The sequence below is a fragment of the Vicia villosa genome, unplaced genomic scaffold (assembly GCF_029867415.1).
Source record: "Vicia villosa cultivar HV-30 ecotype Madison, WI unplaced genomic scaffold, Vvil1.0 ctg.001462F_1_1, whole genome shotgun sequence".
Taxonomy (NCBI): domain Eukaryota; kingdom Viridiplantae; phylum Streptophyta; class Magnoliopsida; order Fabales; family Fabaceae; genus Vicia; species Vicia villosa.
In genome coordinates this window covers 12,190-30,284 of record NW_026705624.1, presented here as the reverse complement: position 1 = coordinate 30,284, position 18,095 = coordinate 12,190, and the positions used below count along the sequence as shown (strand labels likewise).

The 18,095-nt window shown below is 38.9% G+C and overlaps 2 protein-coding genes across 2 annotated transcripts; one reads left to right on the top strand and one right to left on the bottom strand.

The window, feature by feature from the left end:
* Positions 1-13,268: 13,268 nt before the first annotated feature.
* Positions 13,269-14,230, bottom strand: LOC131635283 (uncharacterized). Its single transcript, XM_058905896.1, has one exon. It carries the CDS (start codon positions 14,211-14,213, stop codon positions 13,575-13,577), a length of 639 nt encoding a protein of 212 aa, XP_058761879.1. The 5' UTR covers positions 14,214-14,230; the 3' UTR covers positions 13,269-13,574.
* A 2,604-nt stretch (positions 14,231-16,834) lies between these two features.
* LOC131635282 (uncharacterized mitochondrial protein AtMg00810-like) lies at positions 16,835-17,440 on the top strand. Its single transcript, XM_058905895.1, has one exon. It carries the CDS (start codon positions 16,835-16,837, stop codon positions 17,438-17,440), a length of 606 nt encoding a protein of 201 aa, XP_058761878.1.
* The last annotated feature ends 655 nt before the right edge of the window (positions 17,441-18,095 follow it).

The window sequence follows — 18,095 nt, the reverse complement described above, 5'->3', positions numbered from 1 at the left end:
GAAGACATTGAAAAGATGTTTTCGAGATTTCAAACTCTTACTGCTGGATTGAGAGTTCTTGACAAAGGATACACCAAGGCTGATCATGTGAAGAAGATCATCAGAAGCTTACCCAGAAGATGGGGTCCTATGGTGACTGCATTCAAGATTGCAAAGAATCTGAATGAAGTTTCTCTGGAAGAGCTTATCAGCGCCTTGAGAAGTCATGAAATAGAGCTGGACGCAAATGAGCCTCAAAAGAAAGGTAAGTCTATTGCATTAAAATCAAATATCAAGAAATGCACTAACGCTTTTCAGGCCAGAGAAGAAGATCCTGAAGAATCAGAATCTGAAGAAGAAGATGAACTGTCCATGATTTCCAGAAGGCTAAATCAACTCTGGAAGACCAAGCAAAGGAAGTTCAGAGGCTTCAGAAGTTCAAGGAAATTTGAACGTGGAGAATCTTCTGATGAAAGAAGATTTGACAAGAAGAAGGTCATGTGCTATGAATGCAATGAGCCTGGACACTACAAGAATGAATGTCCAAATCTTCAGAAGGAAAGTCCCAAGAAAAAGTTTCATAAGAAGAAAGGTCTTATGGCAACCTGGGATGAGTCAGAAGATGATTCAGAAGATGAGCAGGCCAACTGTGCGCTGATGGCGACAGAAGATGACGGATCAGAATCTACATCAGAATCAGATTCTGAAGAGGTATTTTCTGAACTTACTAGAGATGAGTTAGTTTCCGGTCTAACTGAACTTCTGGAACTCAAGTCTCAGATTAGTCTCAAATACAAAAAGCTGAAAAAGCAATTTGAATTTGAAACAAAGAAGCTTGAGTTGGAGAATTCTGAATTAAAAGAAAAACTTTTAAAATTATCCAATAATGTTGGATCTCCTTCTAATTCAGAAAAATCCACTCCTAGTCTGAACCATATTCTGAAAGAATATGATTTAAGTTTCAGAAAGTTCTTATCTAGAAGTATTGGCAGAAGTCAGCTAGCTTCTATGATATATGCTGTGTCTGGAAACAAAAGAGTTGGCATTGGTTATGAGGGTGAAACCCCATACAAACTTGAACCTGTTGATGAAATGAAAATTACATACAAGCCATTGTATGATCAGTTCAAGTATGGTCACTCTCATGATATTAGGCACACCTCACATGCACAAAGTTTTCACATAACACACACTAAGAAGCATGTGACACAACCTAGGAAATATCATGAAACTCACATTAAGAATTATCATGCTGTTCCTCCTATTGCTTACAATGTCAAACCCAAGTTCAAACAGAACTTGAGAAAATCTAACAAGAAAGGACCCAAGAAGATGTGGGTACCAAAGAAAAAGATTATTTCTTTTGCAGATTCTCTTGATAACAAAGAAGACAACATTCAACATGACATGACACCTGGATTCAAGTTGGTCTCAACACTTGAAGGGAAGAAAGATTGTCTTTCAAGTTCTGGTTCTTAAATCTGTTGAAGAAACTTTGTTTGTAGGAATTCAGAAAAGAAAGTTTATTAGTCTTGGAACCATCTGTTTTGTTTGTCTCTAAAGCATTGGTGTTTCATTCTTGATTTTTCTGATTGCTCTAAATGCTACAGAATATACAACTTTGAAACATTAATTGTGGACAAATCAGTAAACATCTGTTTTGATGATAAACTTGTTTCTGATGAAACAAAGAGCTTAAGAATTTCTGCAGATACAATTTTATCTTATCAGAAGCTGCAGAACAAAGAAGTGATCCTCCAGAAGCTGTGTATATCAGAAGTAATGGATCAGAAGATCATTCAGACTTATATCAGCACACTTCAGAAGGAGTGATTCCAAAAGAGAAAGTAGATCAGATCAGAAGAAGTAATCAGAATTTGAAGGCGTAAAATCTCTCTGATATTTACAGCTGTCATCTATTATCTGATGATGAACACGTATATGTACGGTTAGTACAAAGCGTGCAGTTGAAAAGACGCCGACCTAGGTAACTGTATTAAATCATTTCATTTACTGTGTTCTCTCTCCTAATGTCATTTCTCATTAAATGCATAATGATTTCTTTTTTAAATCTTTTATTTAACCCGCTTCATCTTCATTCCCATTTTTTTTCTCTCTTTTGTGCATTCATCTCGTTACATCTCTCTTCAAACCCTAGTTCTTGATTTGATCTCAAAGCATTATCATAATGAATTCATCTTCTCGTTCTTCAATCTCTAAAGATAGCATCACTTCCACACAGAACCGTTTAAGCAAAAATGATGCTCCGTTGAAAACTTGCTTAATACCCACGAAAGAACTGGAAGTTTTATGTGAATCGGCTGTGGACATCAACAACCTTAAAGCAAATGGCTTTCAGTATGATGCAAGAATCTTTGAGCAAGGATGGTCTAAATATCTTGATAGATTGGTTGGTCCAATTTATCCTGAACTTGTAAAGGAATTTTGGGTACATGCAACAGTTACCCCAACTGCCATCATTTCATTCGTGCTAGGGCATGAAGTGACTATCACTGAGAAACTCATCAGAAAGCTGTACAATCTTGATGATGAAGAAGGTTGGTCTGAGTTTCAACCCCATACAGTTGACTGGACTTTAGTTGAAAAACAAATCTCTACGGTTGTTGGAACTGACTCTCATTTTACGGGCAACTTAAAGCCTTTTTATAAAGTATGGGCTGAGATTATTCTGGGTTCTCTTTACCATAGAAAAAAGATGCGCTGCTCCTCCTACATCAGTCCGACTCACAAGTATACTCTCTCCTGCATTGGCAAAAAGATAGAGATCAACATCTCCCATATTCTATTTGAGAATCTGAAAACCTCTATCTTTGAGTCTAGAGAAGATGAAAGGGCGAAGTATCCTCATATTCCAAGAACAACCATTCCTTTCGGAAGGATGATTTCAGACATTCTGATTGAAAGCAAAGTGGTGGACTCCATCAGAAATAGTAATGCCTCGCATTTTCTTGGAGTAACTCAAGGTCCCATCTTCAATGGTGTTGATCTGTTCGGACTGGAAGTCATTAAGAATGTACCTGTTATGTGCACGAGCTTTCCTGACATTCTGTCTAGAAGAATTGCTGTTAAAGGGTTCATCTCTCTGTTTCATAAAGAACTTGATCAAGTTGTCAAGTTTTACTTGGAAGATTGCGTGAGGAAGCAATCGGATGTTGATCCTGCTTGGATCCGTGGCAGAGTACTTCCGTCTAAAGAGGATATTCTGAAGAAGGATAAGAAGGAACGACAGGCAAGGTTAAAAAGAAAGGCTGAAGAAGATGAGGCTGAAAGAGCCAAGAAGTTGAGGGTCACCTATGATCCTGACAAGGTGGACTCTAAAGAACGAAGAGATAAAAGGATCAGAGATTCCTTTCGCAGAACCAGATCTTCTTCCTCTTCTTCTGTACAAATCTCCAGAAATGTCCTTACTCCACCTCCTTCTGTCCCTAAACCATCTTTCCAATCACCTCCATCTGAACCAAAAGTAAACTTCACTCTACCAAATCCTTCTCCATCATCCTCCTCCTCTCCCATTCTAAACCCCACACCGTTGAGCATTCTTCCACCAACTCCTTCTGATAATTTCCCCTCACCAATTTCCTTTACAAATACTCCACCCTCTCCTCAATTCATTCCATCTGACACTCCAACCTCATCAATCATTCTCTCAGATATCCCCTCCTCCTCAACCACCGCACCTCCACCTTCTATATCTCATCCATTACCTACCAGAAAATCCCAACCCTACTGTCTTCTCTATCCAGACTACAAATTTACCTTCAATCCGCCTGAACCTGAACCTTCTACATACCTGGAACTCTTCAGACATGAGGTGATTAGTAGTCTAGACCTTCTGAAGGATGCATTCCTAAATGGTCTGGATGTTGTTTCTACAAGAAATCTCTGGAGAAGATTTCGCAAGGATTTTCAAGTAGAAGCAATGGGTGTTCAGAAAAGACTAGTGGCTGCTGCCCCTGGTTACCCTGGTTACCTTCTGGAGGAAGATAATGGTATATACTACCATCCTCTCAGAAATTGTGTTGCTGCTGAGGAGAAGCCCTTTGTGGATGAATTGGAAGTATTGAGACTGGCTGCTGCAATGGAAGCAAACCCATGCAGGGACATGGTTATCTGGATTCCTGAGTATCCTGTTCTGCTTGGAGACTTCAAGACCTTATTTGACTTTCTGAGGGAAAACCCTTCTAAGAAAGACCCTAGCTTGGTCATTCCAGAAGTTGTTGATCCACCAGTAGTTGAAGGTCCTTCTGCTCCCAGGAATTTAGCTGCCATTCTTCAGGCTCTAGAGAATGGAGACTCGGAAATTCCTGCTGCAGAGTATGGAGATGCTTCTATGCAAGAAGCAGATGCTGAAGATTATGTTGCTAAATCAGACCCTGTTGAGGATATCCCAGCAAATGATACTTCTATGGAAGCTGCAGATCAACATGTCATTCCTGTGGTTGAAAGCGGTGAAACTTCTCTTGATGAACCTTCTCGTCTCGCAAGGACTCTAGAAGAAATTCAGAGGAGACAGGATGAGCAAAGCTCACTCAATGAGAAGTATGATGCTTTCATTGAGAGGCAAGAAGGACACAACAACGATGTTAAACAAATGCTGGCCAAGATCTTGTCAAGACTAGGGCCATCTTAGATTGAGTCTGTGTTGTCTCTTTCTTTTCTTTGCATCTGTTTTGTTTCTGTGCATCTGATCTTTTTACTTTTGTACCCATTGGTTGAACCTTAATGAAATCATCTTCTTCCTCCAAGTGTTCTGTTTTGTGCATCTGAATCTTTTTATATATTCTTTTTGATGTTATGACAAAAAGGGGGAGAAAGATAAATGATAAATGATTTGATTAAATCTATCAGTTGCTGGGTAAAGGCTCCCACACATTCACTAACAAGAACTGCAAGTTCTATATGGTTTAAGTGTTTTGCAGGTACAGAGAAGTGAAGTGAATCTTCAAAGCAAACACTAGAAGCAAAACCATGGAAACTGAAGCAAGCTGAGTGCTGTCAAGCTTCAGAGATCAGAAGCAAGAAAGAAGAATGAATCAGAAGCACTGATAATAGAATTTGAATATAATGTTATGGCTCTGATACATTATTTGCTCTGATACATGTTTTTAGCCTAAATGCTCTGATACATGTGGCTCTGATACATATCATGTATTTGAATATACATTTTATGTTCTAACTCGTTCATGCTGACTTTTGTCGTTTAGTTTTTGTTCTGTAACATTTCAGGATGTAGAGATGCTCAGATGATGCTCTGGTACATTCAACAATGTTCTGATACAAATCTAGCATGAAGTGATGTTGGTAGACATTCAAAGTTCTGAAGCTATCCGAGGGAAGCAGAAATCAGAAGATGTGAATGTTCTAAAAGATCCAGAAATTCAAGTTCTGAAGCTGTCCTGAATGGAAGCAGAAGTCAGAAGCTGTGAATGTTCTGAAGATCAAAGAAATTCAAGTTCTGAAGCTGTCCAATGGAAGCAGAAGTCAGAAGCTATGAATTCTCTGAAGGCAGAAGCTTATATGATCGTCTCTACCGAAATAATCAGGGAAGTCTTTTATCAAAGTTCTTCGAGTATTTATTTCAGGGGGAGATTATTTATCTCAGGGGGAGATTGTTAATCTCAGGGGGAGACATATTCATATGCTTATGCTATAGCTGTGTAATTTGTCTTTTGCTGTCTACTCTTTCTGATCGCAAATTCATATCATTTATATATGTTTTTGTCATCATCAAAAAGGGGGAGATTGTTAGAACAAGATTTGTTCTTTTCAATTATCTTAGTTTTGATGATAACAATAATATGAATTTTGCTTAAGATAATATGGTACTCTAATCCAATGCAATTTCCCTTTCAGGAAATATATAAAGAGTACGCATAATTCAGCGCTCAGAAGATGTGTCTCGAATGGTTCAGCATGCAACATCAGAACATGGTCTGGCAAGACATCAGAAGATGGTCGAAGCAGAATCAGAACATGGGTCTATGGAAGCATCAGAAGAACATGAGATCAGAAGCACTGAAAATCAGAAGATGGTATCACGCTCAGAAGCACTTCAAGGTCAGAAGATCAGAAGATGCTGTGCACCAAGCTGTTTGACTCTGATGATATTCAAACGTCGTATTCACAAACATCAGATCAGAAGGAAGTACACGTGGCAGACTACGCTGACTGACAAAAGGAACGTTAAAGCTACTAAAGGCTACGTCAGTAGACACAGCGTGAACAAGGCTCGAGGTAGTTGACAAAAGCGTATAACATTAAATGCAAAGCTGTACGGAACACGCAAAGCATTAAATGCATTCCACGGTCATCTTCTCAACGCCTATAAATATGAAGTTCTGATGAGAAGCAAGGTTAACGATTCTGCACAAAATCAACTTATATCAAACTTGCTGAAACGCTGTTCAAATCAAAGCTCAGAATCTTCATCTTCATCAAAGCTCACTACATTGCTGTTGTAATATCTTAGTGAGATTAAGCTTAAATTGTAAGAGAAATATCACAGTTGTGATTATCGCTTTTAAGAAGCATTTGTAAACTCTTGAATTGATTACATTAAGTTGTAAGGAACTAGAGTGATCAGTTGATCAGTATACTCTAGGAAGTCTTAGCAGTTGGCTGAGCAGGAAGTCTTGGCAGTTGGCTGAGCAGGAAGTCTTGGCAGTTGGCTGAGCAGAAAGTCTTAGGAGTGAACTAAGCCTAGAGTGATCGTGTTGATCAGTAGACTCTAGAAAAAGTCTTAGGAGTGAACTAAGCAGTTGTTCCTGGAGTGATCAGGTTGTGATCAGAAGACTCTGGAAGACTTAGTTGCGGCTAAGTGGAAAACCATTGTAATCCGTGCGATTAGTGGATTAAATCCTCAGTTGAGGTAAATCATCTCTGCGGGGGTGGACTGGAGTAGCTTCGTTAACAGCGAACCAGGATAAAAATATTTGTGCATTTATTTTTATCATCCAAGATTTAAAGTCACACTTATTCAATCCCCCCCTTTCTAAGTGTTTTTCTATCCTTCACTCTTAACATCCATCTGATACAGAGTGATGTTATGTTGAGTGGCAAAAGAAATTAATAAGTGAATAGGTTCTAACCTGGCCATTGGTGCAAAGGTTTCAGTATAGTCAATACCTTCTTGCTGACTATAGCCCTGTGCAACCAGTCTGACTTTGTTTCTTACAACTTCTCCTTTTTCGCATAGCTTTCTGAAGACCCACTTAGTTCCAATGATGTTAAATCCTTTTGGTCTTGGAACAAGATCCCATACGTCATTCCTTCTAAACTGATTGAGTTCTTTTTGCATGGCAATTATCCAGTCAACATCCTCCAGAGCTTGATCAACAGTAGTTGGCTCAATAAAAGATACTAGACCAAATTGACATTCTGCATTGTTCTTAAGGAATGCCCTTGTTCTGATAGGATCTTCTTTCTTCCCAATGATAACATCTTCTGAGTGAGCAGAGTTGAGTCTAGAAGATCTTCTGATAGTTGGCTCCTCAGAAATTCTGAGATTCTCTAATGAAGCAGCAAATTGATAGCTAAAGAAAAGTCATGCATGCAAAGCACTTGAGAGGGATCACCAAGATAGGGGGAGTGTTTATCTCTATTTGAATGCTTGTAAAAAGAGAGTGCATCAAGATAGGGGGAGGGAGTCTTGACTCTTAAGAACAAGTTTTGCCATCATCAAAAAGGGGGAGTGTGTGAGGGCAAGGTTGTGTTTTAAGTGATGTCAAAACTTGCACATTCAAGTATGGATGCGTCTCAAACCAACACGAAAAAGTAGGAAGCATTGAGAATCTCAAAAATGGTATTTTCTGATGTTCAAAAGGTATAGGTCGACCTACACAGGGCTCAGGTCGACTCACTTGTTCAAGAACTAACAATTTTGGTGGTTTGAGGTCTTTAGGTCGACCTACATGCTATTCAGGTCGACACACATATATTTGGGGAAGTCACGGGTTTGCACAAGTCGACCCTCAGGTCGACTCATTATGATATATGTGTTGGTGCAGCATGCGTCGACGCAAGAGTTTTTGAGAAAACCTCGGGTTTACTCAGGTCGACCTATAGGTCGACGCATGAAAGCCTTAGGTTGACGCACAACATGTTTAGGTCGACGCATAACCAGTTTATTTTTATCTGTTGAAGCCACGAGTTTGCTCAGGTCGACCCTCTCAGTTGCTCAAGTCGACCTCTTGCTGTGAAAAGCTATTTTTGCTGGTTTCTAATTGCTTTGGCTCCACATGACATATAAATGATTCATTTTGGATATTTTAAAGGTAACAAGAAAAGTGAAAATAGACACAAAGCTCTCATCATCTTCAACCTTTCACTCATCGATTGATAATCACACATAACAATCTTTATTAATCAAGGTGAGGAACGTGCGTTGATAAGGTTCGGCGGTAGATTTGGTTTTGTTCGAGTTAAGAGTTAGTGGGTTTTTCTTGAATAAAATCTTAGGGTTTTATCCTCCAAGATCAAGTGTGATTTGGGGGGTTTGACGATTGCTTCGCTTCACAATTATTCAGCCGTGCTTAAGGTTTTGAGGGATCGGTGATTCGCTCAACAAGCTAGCAACAACCGGAGGATAGGGAAGGAAGGATCAGGATCGAGATTCATCGGGATCGTTGACAATCACTTGGTTCTACTTGAATCAAGGGAAGAGAAGAGTTTGATTTCAATTTTACTGCATAATTGTAGTTGGGGATTGGTAACTTCTTCTCTTGTGAACAATTTGCATTCAATACAATTTATCCTAATTCTATTTGGAATTAGGGGCAGACGTACCCTACGCGAGAACGACAAGGGGAACTGCCTAAACATAAAGATGGTAGTGGAGTTGGAATTCTGATAATTTCTCCTGAAGGAATTCCAACAAAACTCAAGTGCAGGATCGAAGGCCCTCGGTGTTCAAACAATGAATCAGAATATGAAGCCTTGCTTGCAGGACTTGAAGCTTTGTTGGAATTAGGGGCAACCAGAGTCAAAATTGAAGGAGATTCTGAATTAGTAATCAAACAACTGACAAAGGAATATAAGTGCATTAAGGAGAAATTGATTATGTACTTTATTATGGCAAATAGGTTGCTTAAAAAATTTGAATATGTGGATATAAAGCACGTCCCCAGGATAAAGAATCAAGAGGCGAATGATTTGGCGCAAATAGCTTCAGGATATAAAGTATCAAAAGAAGGACTGGAAGAGTTGGTCGAAGTTAGAGGGAAAGCAATGGCTACCAGATTATCTCCAATAGATTTAGAGACTACACAGTTAGGTTTTGCCAACCAAGAGGAGTTCGAAATCTTGACTATTGATAATCTAATAGACATAGATTGGAGGAGTCCAATTATCAACTACCTCAGAGATCCTTCGACGAACACAGATCGAAAGACCAAATACAGAGCATTGTCCTATTTCTTAATGGGAAATGAACTAGTCAAGAAAACTCCTGAAGGAATTTTGTTTAAATGCTTAGGGGAAAGTGAGGCTTATTTAGCGCTATCTAGTGTCCACAATGGCGTTTGTGGAGACCACCAAGCAGGCCACAAGATGAAATGGTTATTATTTAGTTATGGAATGTATTGGCCTACTATGTTAAAGGATTGTGTAGAATTTGCTAAACAATGTCAAGAATGTTAGATGCATGCAAGTATCCAGCATGTCCCTGCAAGTGAACTTCACTCAATTATAAAGCCATGGCCTTTCAGAGGCTGGCATTGTACTTAATTGGAGAAATTTGACCTACTTCATCCAAGGGGCAAAGATATATCCTAGTGGGGATTGATTATTTTACAAAGTGGGTAGAGGCTATACCTTTAGGAAATATGGATCAAGAGGTTGTTATTGAATTTATTAAAAACACATACTCTATAGATTTGGAATCCCAGAGAGTATAACAACAGACCAAGGATCAGTCTTTACTGGTTAAAAAATGCAGGAGTTTACAAAAGAAACAGGTTTCAAATTGTTGACATCTACACCTTATTATGCTCAAGAAAATGGCCAGGTCGAAGCAGCCAACAAGGTGATAATTGGCCTTATGAAGAAGCATGTAGGAAAAAAACTAAAGAATTGGCATAAAACTCTAGATCAAGCACTTTGGGTTGTCGAACGTTACCTAAAGAGGCAACTAACACTACACCTTTCCAACTTACATTTGGACATGTTGTAGTATTGCCAGTCAAAATCTACTTACAATCGGTCAGGATTCAGAGGCAAGAAGAGATTTCTCCAAATATGTATTGGGAAATGATGACGAACGAATTGGTAGATTTGGACGAACAAAGGTTGCGTGCCAGAGCATATAACAAAAAGGTCAAAGTTAAAATTTTTATTGTCAATGATTTAGTTTGGAAAGTTATTTTTCTCATTGATCGAAAGAATCGGGCTTTAGGTAAATGGTCCCCACATTGGGAAGGGCCTTTTTCGAATTTTAAAGGTGTTTTCAAATAATTCTTATGAAATAGAAGAATTAGCTGAGGATCGAAGGAACCTAAAAGTAAATGGAAAATACTTGAAGAAGTACAAACCATTCTTACAAGAAATTAGAATAATGGCGAAATAACATTGAAAAGTAGTGCATAGCCAAAATGGTGCATTTAAACAAAAAGCGTCAAAATGGAAATATCCCAACATATTACATTACAAAATAACAATCATCCATGAAAACAGTCGAATATAAAATAAGATAAGCACAAAACAAGTTTGAAGTTAAAAGTCTGAAAGGTGCTAAATGAGCTAACATCAAAGTCGATAGGAAGAGAAGCCTTCAGTTGAGCATATTGTGAATCAGGCACAGCTAGGCGATGCTCAATCACAATGCGTTGTCTTTTCAACTCTTCGATTTCTGTCTCCAATTGTTGGGCCGTTTCGATATGTTGAATGTCAGTTTTTATTTCGTCATCTAGCTCTTGTTGGTCGAGTTGTTGGATCTCATCCTGACGATCCTTCCCAACTTGTATCTTTCGCTTCAAATCTTCTATTTGTTGTTCCCATGACTTTATGTTTTTCTAAATAGTTACATATTCCACTTCATACTTTGAGCGTTGAATCTGCATAGTTTCAACTTTGACATTCGAAGCACTGGCAGCATCCCACGAAGAAGTTTGAACATTTGTTTTATTAGAAATCTTTTGAGAAACATATTGTTTTCGAAGTTGATCTGAGTGGAGTTGGTCAATTAAAAAGCCCAATGAAATTAACACTTGAGAGACCTTTTCAGAGACAATTAATACATCTAACTTCTTCAGCAAATCCTTGAGGCAGAAGCAGATGTTAACATTACTCCTCACACCATGAACCAAGTCTACATCAAATCTTTTCTCTTTTATTTGGGGAAGGAGACTTTGGCTGGCTGATTATGTAGCCTTTTCACCCGAAGCTGTCGAAGAATCCTCACCCTTATCAGACGAACTACTCATTGCACTCGTCATAGCCTTGAGAAAGCTTGCAGGTTTGTGGCTTTGAGTTTATCCAGTTCAGCTTGAGTTGGAATTTGATGAGTGTTGGTAGAAGCAGTCGCAGGTTGACTAATCGTCCCAAAAGGTTGGTTCGATTCGTTCATTATTTCTGGCTGGCTCGAAGATTCATCTTTGGTTGTGTCTTCGCCAATAGGATTATCTCCCTCGTTTCCTGAGGACTGTTCATCGCTTTCATCAATATTTGATAGTTGTGGTTTGTCTTCCATTTCGACATCTTGGTCTAAATGGGGGATCTCCGGAGATGAGTTATCTTGAGGGACCACTTCAATATGACCAGTGCTTTGAAGATTCTTTAAAGCATCATCACTTTCAGTATCTGAGTTGACAGAAGGATTAGATTGAAACACTTGTTCTTGAGTAGGAACTACAAAAGAAAAATCATTAAGTTGATAATTAGGTCCTCCAAAGGAAATCCTTTGTTAGATGAGGAAAGGAATCAAATAGATACGTACTGGGAGGATTTCCAGATGAGGGATTGTCAGTTGAAGGGTTGTCGAACTTAAGGTTTGAAGTAGCAGTACCCATGTCATCCTACACAAAACAAATTGCATGAGACAATTCAAATCTAGAATAAGTGAAACAATCTATTAATATGAGAAGTGCAATTCACCTTGGGGTGAGCATTATCTGGACTAGAATTGTGAATTTCGACAACCGCTGCAGTTCCAATGGTCTTTAGGGGATGTTCTTCAGATGTTTGTTGATCATTCGAAGCTCTAAACTTCAAAGTCCCGGAAGCCTTTTCCTGAACCAAAGTAGTCGCAGCTTTGTGTTTCTTCCTGACTACCAGTTTTGAATGAGGGGGAGACTGGTCTTTAGGATCAGAGTCGAGTGTGATGCTTTCTGGAACAACTTTTCGCTTTGGAGTGGGAGGTGGTTTTTGAGTATTTTGAAATATGGCATGTTAGAGTTTCACAGCAATGAGTTCAGATATATTAAAAAAATCAAAATGGTTACCACAGGTTTTGATTTATTGGTGTTGTTGGAATCTTCACTAGATTTATTGTCCTTAGAAAGAGTGGCAGGCTTTCGCGTAGGGGTTGTTGAATCTTTGATGTTTTGCCTTCGGCTAAGAGCTGCAGTTAAGTAAAGGAAATAAATAAGTTAGGAGAAAGGATTGCAGTAAGATAAAATAATAGAGATCGAAAAGATTCTCCAGTTCCACACCTTCAGGTATCGGAGTTAGAACACAAACGTGTTCGAGACCAATATGAAGATGCCCTTTGAAACTATCCAAGGTATGCTTAGTCGGAACCACTCATTTGGCGTGTTTTTTGGATTCTTCGTGAAGAATCTTTGTAAAATTCCCACAAACGAACCAGTCTGGAAATAGGGGACTGAATGCCACACCAAAGTCAGCACTAGGCAATCGAGGGAATTTTGGAGGGTATATTTTGAAAGTCGTTTCATAATGTTGTTTAGGAAGAACATATGAGGGCAATTTTAGTTTCTCAAGTTTTTTAGAAAAATTTTCGTTTAAAGTGAAAGCTGCCTCACCAATGGTTCGACTAAGATCAGTTGGCCTATAAGCAGTTTCAAAGAACTTTTGGAACGCTAGTATTTCTTTGATATGTGTCGAAGTACCTTTCTTGAAACACTCCTGCGTAGAAGCGAAAGGTGCAGTTAGTTCTTTCGACAGGGTTGGAACATCAAAAATTTGTTGTTGATAATATTCCGACCACCATTTGTGGAATTCCATAGTAGAATAAAATGAAGGTCTAAAAGAGATGGGAGTGAGAGAGGTGATGCCAATGTATCTTGCAGTCTTTGATTCAAAACTTTCTTCAGTCGAGAACATAGAGTACAGACACAGGTGGCCCTTCTTATCATACATACACTTAGGATGGAGTTGGATAAGTCCAAATTGTCTCGAAACATGATTTGGTTGATAGCTGAGGTGGCCGTAGTTGCTCTTCGTAATTCGTAGCCTATGAGACAATATTTAAGGAATCAAAAATGCCTCCCAAATGGCCATAGACTCAGCCTGTTGTTTTGGTAAAGGGGCGGGAAATTCTCGAGTAAACTATTCTGGGCCTACTTTCCTCTCGACAAAAGGAGCCATCGAAGGACCAAATCGATAATGCTTTGCAAACATCATTATGTAGGCTTGAAAGGCTTCAGGCAGTTGACCTCCTTCGTCCTAGGGGTTAAGTAGGTTAACCTTGTTCCTTCTATTGTTCTGTTCTTGATGGCCTCATCATTTTCATCAACTAATCCTTTCTTCGGCAAAACAGTCTCGAAAGTGGCATTTAACCACAATTGCAACAGCCAAAAGGGTCCAACAAAGAGTAGATAAGTCCCAGCTTCGTAAGCTCTCAGAAGATCAGCAGATTCACCAAGGCATTCATAGAGATACCCAAGGATCATTTGGCTCAAGTCTAACATCCTTCCAGAATTAAGTTGATTCTCCAAGGCAAGATACCTCTTCGCCACCTGTAATGATCTCGAGCAAAAGACGCACATTGAGAGCCAAAGCGCCAGAAAAGCAATATGTTCTTCGTCAGAAACATCATCACTATCTTTGTTGTGATGTTTCACAGTGAATACGGTGTAAGTGGCTTTGCTCTCGCCAAATTTGATAGTGTCAGTATCAATGTAATTGGGGTCGAAATCCTCTCCTAATGGGTGAAGCCCAGTAATAGAAGCTACATCGAATAAGGTAGGGGTAACCATTCCACATGGGAGATGGAAAGTATTATGAGTTGCGTCCCAGAAGTATATGGACGCTACCAGCATGGGTTGATTATACTCTAATCCAGTCTTCGACAACTGAATTAAGTCATAAATCCCTAATTCTTTCTAGAATTGAGCTTTCTTCGACTCAAGTTTCTCTAACCAAGAATAATACGATTCAGGATCCTTTGCTAAAGGAATAACCCTAAACACCTTAAGGGTATTGGTCATATATTCTAATCGAATGTTTTCTTGAGCTATTGAAGCTCCAGTCAAAGACCCAGCATAATCTTTTCCTACATTCTCAATAAAAAGAAGTTTGCCCTTATCATCTAGTTTGTTCTTACTAACTAAAGGCCTAGTCTTATGATAAGTAGGAAAAAACTCAGAATGCAGATGTGCATTAGGACCAGGAAGCGGACCTATAAATGCATGCACTTCACCAGAAATTTTAAAAGGGATAATTACCTAAGAGGCGTAAATTCTACGTTTCTCTTCAAGTAAGGAGGTTCTGGGATATACTCTTGGTTCCCAACCAATACAGGTTTTTAAATCTTCAGAACCCCTTGAGAAGCTTCTTCAGTTTATGTTTGTTTGAGTTGCTGGTCACTGGAAGCCATTGATAATCAAGATGGTTGACGATGATGAAGAAAAAGAAATGGGTTGTTTCAGAACAAGAAAAGAGAAGCAAGTTTCGTGAAAAAGAAAAAAGAAAAGCTTCAGAAGTGACAAAGATCACTATTTAAAGGACTGAAGTTTAGCCCCTTCAAATTTCTAAAAATTTAAAACCACAGAAAAACAAAGGATTCAGTTTTTCGAAATCTGTAATGTCAAGAAAATGACTATTTCTACATGTCTTTCGAAATAGACATTTATTAAGGGCAATTTGTTAGCTGGAGATTTTGATAAATAGAAGTTACAAAAAAATGATGTACGCTTCGAAGAGAAAAATAGCTTTATAAGACTGTTTCTAAGTTTCTTTACGTCAAAGTTTTTTCTAAGTTGAAGCAAGGCATGGGTTGTAATATCCTCGAAGTCGAAGAGACGAAAGACTTAGGATATTTCGAAGTATTTTTGAAAGATACGTGTTGGCAAAGTCATGTTGCTTCGCATTTCAGATCTTCGAGCAGGAATATTTCGAATTTCAAAGTGATTCATTTGGTTAGAAAGACACGTGGAAGCATCAGGAAACCGAAGCGCATGCAAAAGGACAATGTGACGTTATATTAGAATAAGACCGTTAGGGTCGATATAGTATAAATAGGGATCTTAATAGTAGGATTCAGGGGTGTTCATTTTGTACAAATCACTTAAAAAATCGCTCAAGTACCAAGTGAAAGAGAAAGAGTTGTCATTGAGAATGTACGTGTAACACCATTTGTAATTTACATTTATCTCAATTTTACAAATTCAAGTTATTTACATATATTTTCTTTTTGAGTCTTGTCTTCTATAATTTTCATCGAAGCCTTTTAAGTCTTTTATTTAGATTTTGTCTTTACATACTGCCTTGTCTTTATATTAGTTTTACATTCGAAGTATTCCTTTAAACTATGAACTCAGTCATAACAATCATAAACTTTTAGACACATGTCCTTAGGATCAATCTAGTCGATCCTGCAAGTTACCAAAATACATTTAATATTTTGGAACACTAGTGTATGTTTACCAGGAATCACTGGAAATAGAGAAATCAGAAGATTCTGATCAGTCGGGATGTTATTTTTGAAGAAAATAGTAGCAGCAACACTGTAACCGGTTACGGCAAGCCAGTACAAACTGGCGTAACCGGTTACGAGCAGGAAAAAACAGAACAGGATTTATGCAGAACACAGTGTAACCGGTTACGGCCAGCCAGTGCAATCTGGCATAACTGGTTACGAGCAGAACAGAGCCTCTACAACACTGTTTTTTGATGATCCAGTCACTCCCGAAGTTGTTCTGCAGCCCTCGAATGATGTTCAAACTGAGGAAAATCGTAGAAGATCAACAAGGCAAAGGGTGTTGCCTTTGAGACTCCAAGAGTGCGAAAGATTCCAAGATAACAATGTCAATAATGAAGGTGATTTCGTCCATTTTACGCTTATGGCTGAATCCGAACCGGTGAACACGGAGGAGGCTCTAAGTGATCTAAAATGGATTTGTGCAATGAAAGAGGAGCTGGAATCAATTGAGAAGAATGGAACTTGGGAGTTGGTTGATCTACCTCATGGTAAGAAATCGATTGGTGTGTGTTGGGTCTATAAAATGAAAGCAAACCCAAAAGGAGAAATAATCAAGTATAAGGCTCGATTGGTAGCGAAAGGGTTCTTGCAATGTGAAGGAATAGACTTTGAGGAGGTGTTTGTACCTGTGGCTAGGCGTGAGATCATCCGTTTGGTTGTTAGTATTGCAAACAACAACAATTGGAGCGTTTATCAAATGGATGTCAAATCTGCATTTTTGAATGGTCCACTTGATGAGGAGGTTTATGTTGGGCAGCCCCCGGATTTGTAGTGAAGAATCAAGAGATGCGATACTACAAGTTGCATAAAGCTTTATATGGTTTGAAACAAGCTCCAAGAGCTTGGAACAAACGCATAGATGGCTTTCTTGTTAATATTGGTTTCAAGCGGTGTGTGTTCGAACATGGCGTGTATGTGAGATCAGATGCTAATGATGGTGTGATAATTCTTTGCTTATATATGGATGATCTCTTGATTACCAGTAGCTGTGAGAATAGTATCTCAAGGTTCAAGAAGGAACTCATGAGTGAATTTGAGATGACGGACCTTGGGATTATGAGATACTTCTTTGGCATAGAGTTCCAAAGGTCAAAAATGGGACTGCTCATGCACCAAATGAGGTATGCACTTGAAATCTTGAAGAGGTGTGAAATAGAGCATTGTAATGTTGCCATTACACCATGTGAGGAAAGGCTACAGCTATCCAAGAGTGAGGATGAGCAAGATGTTGGTCCAAATCAATATCGGAGATTGATTGGATCATTGCGGTATTTGTGCAATACGCGACCGGACTTGGCATTTAGCGTCGATATTGCGAGTAGATTCATGGAGAAACCTAAGGTGTCTCATATGGGAGCAGTCAAGAAGATCCTTAGATATGTTAAAGGAACTCTTGGATGTGGAATTCTCTTTCCGGCATCAGATACAGGCCGAAAGTGTTATTTACTTGGTTTCACCGATTCCAATTGGTGTGGTGATAAAGATGATAGAAAGTCAACAGCTGGATACATCTTTATGTTTGGTAGGACACAATCTCTTGGTGTTCGAAAAAGGAACCGGTGGTAGCACTCTCATCTTGTGAGGTCGAGTATATTGTGGCGTCGTTGTGTGCTTGTCAAGCCATGTGACTTATGAATCTATTGAAGGAGCTTAGTAGCAATGAGGGTGAGGCTATTACATCCTTGTTGATAATGTTTCTGCGATTAATCTTGCAAAGAATCTGATTGCACACGGAAGGAGAAAGCATATAGAGATGCGGTTTCATTATCTGAGGGAGTTAGTGAGCGATGGAAAGTTACAATTGGGATATTGTCAAAGCGAAGACCAGGTGGCTGATTTGTTGACCAAGAGGGTGACAAATGAAGTGTTCAAGAGGCTAAAGATGAGTTTGAGCATGCTTGACTTGGGCCAACTAAAGTGAGGTGGTGTGTTGAAACTGTTGTTTTTTGACACTTCAGTTGGCGTAACCGGTTACGCTGTTTGCCGTAACCAGTTACGAACTCGTGAAACAAATTTACTAGCATTGTTGTAGTAGCATAACCGATTATGCTGTTTGCCATAACCGGTTACACTGAAGCTTAGATGTTTTTTTCTGTTTTTTGTTTTGGATGTTTTGTTAGTTCCAATTATTTTGTAACTTGTACTATATAAGGGGCTCACTACTCCTATTGTAGTTAATGCCAATTTGTCCACTCACCCTCAATTACTCTCTCTCTCTCTC

Excerpts from the sequence above, each read along its gene's own strand:
- LOC131635283 (XM_058905896.1), bottom strand. The coding sequence starts at position 14,213 with ATGCTGGTAGCGTCCATATACTTCTGGGACGCAACTCATAATACTTTC.
- LOC131635282 (XM_058905895.1), top strand. The coding sequence starts at position 16,835 with ATGGATGATCTCTTGATTACCAGTAGCTGTGAGAATAGTATCTCAAGG.